Source organism: Benincasa hispida, chromosome 7 (assembly GCF_009727055.1).
Source record: "Benincasa hispida cultivar B227 chromosome 7, ASM972705v1, whole genome shotgun sequence".
In the NCBI taxonomy this organism is placed as follows: Eukaryota; Viridiplantae; Streptophyta; class Magnoliopsida; order Cucurbitales; family Cucurbitaceae; genus Benincasa; species Benincasa hispida.
In genome coordinates this window covers 51,533,545-51,537,477 of record NC_052355.1, presented here as the reverse complement: position 1 = coordinate 51,537,477, position 3,933 = coordinate 51,533,545, and the positions used below count along the sequence as shown (strand labels likewise).

General features: G+C 35.9%; 1 protein-coding gene across 1 annotated transcript; it reads right to left on the bottom strand.

The window, feature by feature from the left end:
- Nucleotides 1-1,828: 1,828 nt before the first annotated feature.
- Nucleotides 1,829-3,636, bottom strand: LOC120081980 (REF/SRPP-like protein At1g67360). Its single transcript, XM_039037163.1, has 3 exons — nt 3,484-3,636; nt 3,155-3,385; nt 1,829-2,613 (listed from the first exon to the last, which is right to left on the bottom strand). Exons 2-3 carry the CDS (start codon nt 3,383-3,385, stop codon nt 2,113-2,115), a joined length of 732 nt encoding a protein of 243 aa, XP_038893091.1. The 5' UTR covers nt 3,484-3,636; the 3' UTR covers nt 1,829-2,112.
- Between the last annotated feature and the right edge of the window lie 297 nt (nt 3,637-3,933).

The following is a 3,933-nucleotide window of genomic DNA, read 5'->3' as shown; positions in this document are numbered from 1 at the left end:
TCAAAAGTTAGAAACTTTATAATATGAAAATAACATAACCAAAAATTAGAAAGGAGAGAAGAAGAAACCAAAGTTAAACCACTCACCAGATTGACAAAATAATTCTTGGACAATGGGGAATCAACAAATGGATAGTGGACCAATGTTGTTATATAGGAAAAGTAAAAGGAGAGGGGTGGTTCTTGAACATTAATAACAACCCCAAATAAATAAGAATACATCAAACGGAGTGTGACCGGCCTCAGAATATTAAGTTTACATTATGGGTAAATGAACTCAGATCTAATTAATAAATTGGTTGAGTCATTAATAGAGTGGTTGAATGGAGAGTGGAATACAATCAGCAAACAATTAGAATAATCATTAATAAAATTAGGGGGCAATTTAATAAATGAAATAATTAATAATGCAAAATATTGAAAACGCACAAAAAAATATTTAATAGGACTAACACAATTGAAAATTCACTGGGGCATTAGAATTAAAACAACATAGAATAATAGTTTGAGGACAAGATCGAAAATTAGAACAATGTATGAAAATGAAAATTTTATGTGAAAGATTGCAAATGAAAACAAGACATAGAACAAAGAATCAATAGGTTGCATGTTTAGAAAAATTAAACATGACATGGAAAACCAAAATAAAGCATGAAATTGAAAATTTCAAGAGAAAGACACAAAACAAGACACGGATTGAAAATCAAAACAAGACACAGAACAGAGAATCAATTGTTTACAAAAAGTAATCATGACATGAAAAATCAAAACAAGGTATGAAATTGAAAATTTCAAGAGAAAGACGCAAAACACAGATTGGAAATCAAAACAAGACACGAAACAAAGAATCAATAAGTTGCATATTTAGAAAAATGAATCATGGCATGAAAATCAAAACAAGGCATGAAATTGAAAATTTCAAGTGAAAGACATAGAACACAGATTGAAAATCAAAACAAGACAGAACAAAAAATCAATAGGTTGCATGTTTAGAAAAATTAATCATGGCATGAAAAATCAAAACATGAAATTAAAAAACTCAAGAGAGAAAGACTCATCATTGGTCGATGTAGGGTTTAGAAAATAAACCTAACCTGAAGTGGACAATATTCTCCTCCACCAAACTGCAATTTCTTCAACCAATCCCTGCCATGCATTCAAACAACGGGTTATGGGTGAACGGAGGACCGTCAAAGTGACAAGGAGATAATTGAGGACAATATTGAAGCGACGAGGAAGAAAGGGAAAATACCAGATCTATGAAAAAACAACAGATCTATGAAGTAAACAACAAATTTGAAGAACACATATGAAAATCAAGATTAAGATTCGTTGGAAGAGAAGAGGGTTGCTAGATTTGAGAGGTAGGAGCTAAGGTTCCAGAGGAACGGTTGAGAGAGCCATGAGAGGGAGGACTGTATGATACGTGTGAAGTCGAAGAAAAATGAAACTACGCGTGAACAAAGAAGGAAGATAAAACGATGACGAAGAAATACATGAGTAAAATGAAACGGTGAGATACGAAACACGTGAAGAAAAATGACCCCAAACAATTTAAGTCAATGAGATGGGGATATTAGACCCCATCAACTCATGTCCTATCATCTCATGTTGGACCCTTAAAAAACTCCTTTGAGTTATAATTAATATATGTTTGAGAGTGATTTTGAATTGATAAAAATTACTTCTATCGTTTTTAAAATCATTCTAAGACACACATTTAGTCACTCAAAATCAATTCAATGTTTAAATACATTTTCAATTTTATTATTATTAAAAACATCGTTTTTAGAAGTAACAAAAGTAATTTTCAACCATTTCAGAATCCATTCCAAACAATTTGTAAGCAGGGCTGATTTTATTATCTTCCTCTAGAAACATGGAACCTAAAAAGCAATCATAACAGTCTAAAACAACTTCAGTTAATATACAGACATCACCCTAGTTTCGATAACAACATCAAGTGCCATTCACACATTTACAGCCTTCTTAAGACTTCACAAACTTCTTGAAATTTCCATAGCTGCTATTCATCAACGTTGTTGTGCTCGTACATCATGAATCATACAATCTTGCAAACCACACGATTAGTTATGAAACTAAAACCCATTTCCTAATTGGGAACTGCAACCGAATCCGAATCCGAATCAGAATCCGAACCCGGTTCGTGCTTGGGTGGAGCTTGTTCAGAAGTAGTTGGAGGTGTTTCTTCCTTCTCCTTCCCCTCGTCCTGCTTAAACGCCTTTGCTATCTTACTCACAGGAACCTCGGGACAATAGTCGAAGACATGGTATCCCTTCTGCCTCATTTCTTTCACCTTGCAATTGTAGCTCTCCAACCACTGAGCCGTGGTTGGCAATGCCATGTCTGCAAACTTGTGGAACGATGGAAGCCGGTTCAGCCCCGCCCATATCTTCACCGCTTGATCTAGAACCAACTGCTTGTACTCGTTCCCGGCATAGTGAAACGCTGCACGTGGTCCGCCGGTTTGAAACTCATTCACAAGTTCTTGTCCAGTTCTAGCAGCTTTTTGGATAAAATGCTGCGTAATTTGAACTGCTTGTTTTGCTAGAGGAGGAGCACGCTTATCAAACTCATGTGTAGCTTTGTCAACCTGCAACAAATTCCACACCACAATTAAAAATATTCATTTCAGTAAGAAACTATTGTCCCAGAGAACACATAATTTGTACTATAGACTCTAATACTCCCTCGAATGAATTACGAATATACTCAGGCACTTCATCTTCTCTAACTTGTTATGAAGAAACTCCCATAGGTCTCCCGTAAAGTCATACTCATTCTATACTAGTCTGAAATAGATTCCAACGCATTTTTTTTCCTGAATTGATCGTTGAAACTCTAATTTCTACCATTATATGAATTGTACTTCAATCGGCCGGTTGGAGAGACGGAGACACTGGATTATATAATTTATAGTTACTTTCATTTCAAGAGAACAATTTCTCGATAAATCTCAACGTACAGAGTTGGATTTATTGGTGAATAAAAATCTAGAATGCAAAACATCTCCATCTAACCAAACACCAGCCAGATCCATATCCGTTCTTACGATTGAATCATAAAAACAAACTAAAAACTAACGTATTAAATTGATCAAAGAAATTCATCAAAAGATATAAAACAAAGAATACCTTCTCGTCAAGAAAAACAAGAACATCATCAGGTGCGATTCGAAGCTTCTCGTAAGCAGGAGTTACAACAGTGTTAACAGCGCTCTCCACACTTTCAACCGCAGATCTCAAAGGTCCAGAGTTCTGCTTCGCGTAATCATACAGATTCGTGACACACACAATCGTCTGAATCACCGCAATCCTAACAAAACCTAGATGCTTCAGCTCCAAATTCTGGCTTTCGCTCTCCATCTGTTAATCCCGATCGATTCGAAACACAACTTCTTTGAGAAACAAAGAAACGCAACGAATTAAGAACAAAAAACTGAAAAGAGATTCAACAATCTTACAGTGATGTTGGTCTCCGGAAATTTGCTGCTCTATTTAGTAGTCTCCTTTTCCTCTCTAAAAGATATCGAAGATCAAAAGGGGTTTGTAGTTTATATATAAAGGCGTTTCAGCCAATTTGCAGTCGTTATTGTTTGTGTTGGTTGGATCGATTTTGATCCAACGGTTGAGGTTAGAATAGGGCAAAGGTGGGGCCCGTGATTACATAGTTTTTGGAGAATCTTATTCTCGGGTGAAGGAAATGATAGAGTGGGCCAAAGTATAAGGGATGGGAAGAAGTAATTGTACAGTGATTCCATTCCATATTCCAGCATGCCTTGGATGTTTCCAGAAGGACACGTGGCGATTGATGACATGCCCACTCCAAAGCTCTATTCTATCATTTGTTTGGACTAGCAATAGTTCCCTAAGTTATTTAATAAAGTTCATAATCTTAGAGGAGGATACCAAGT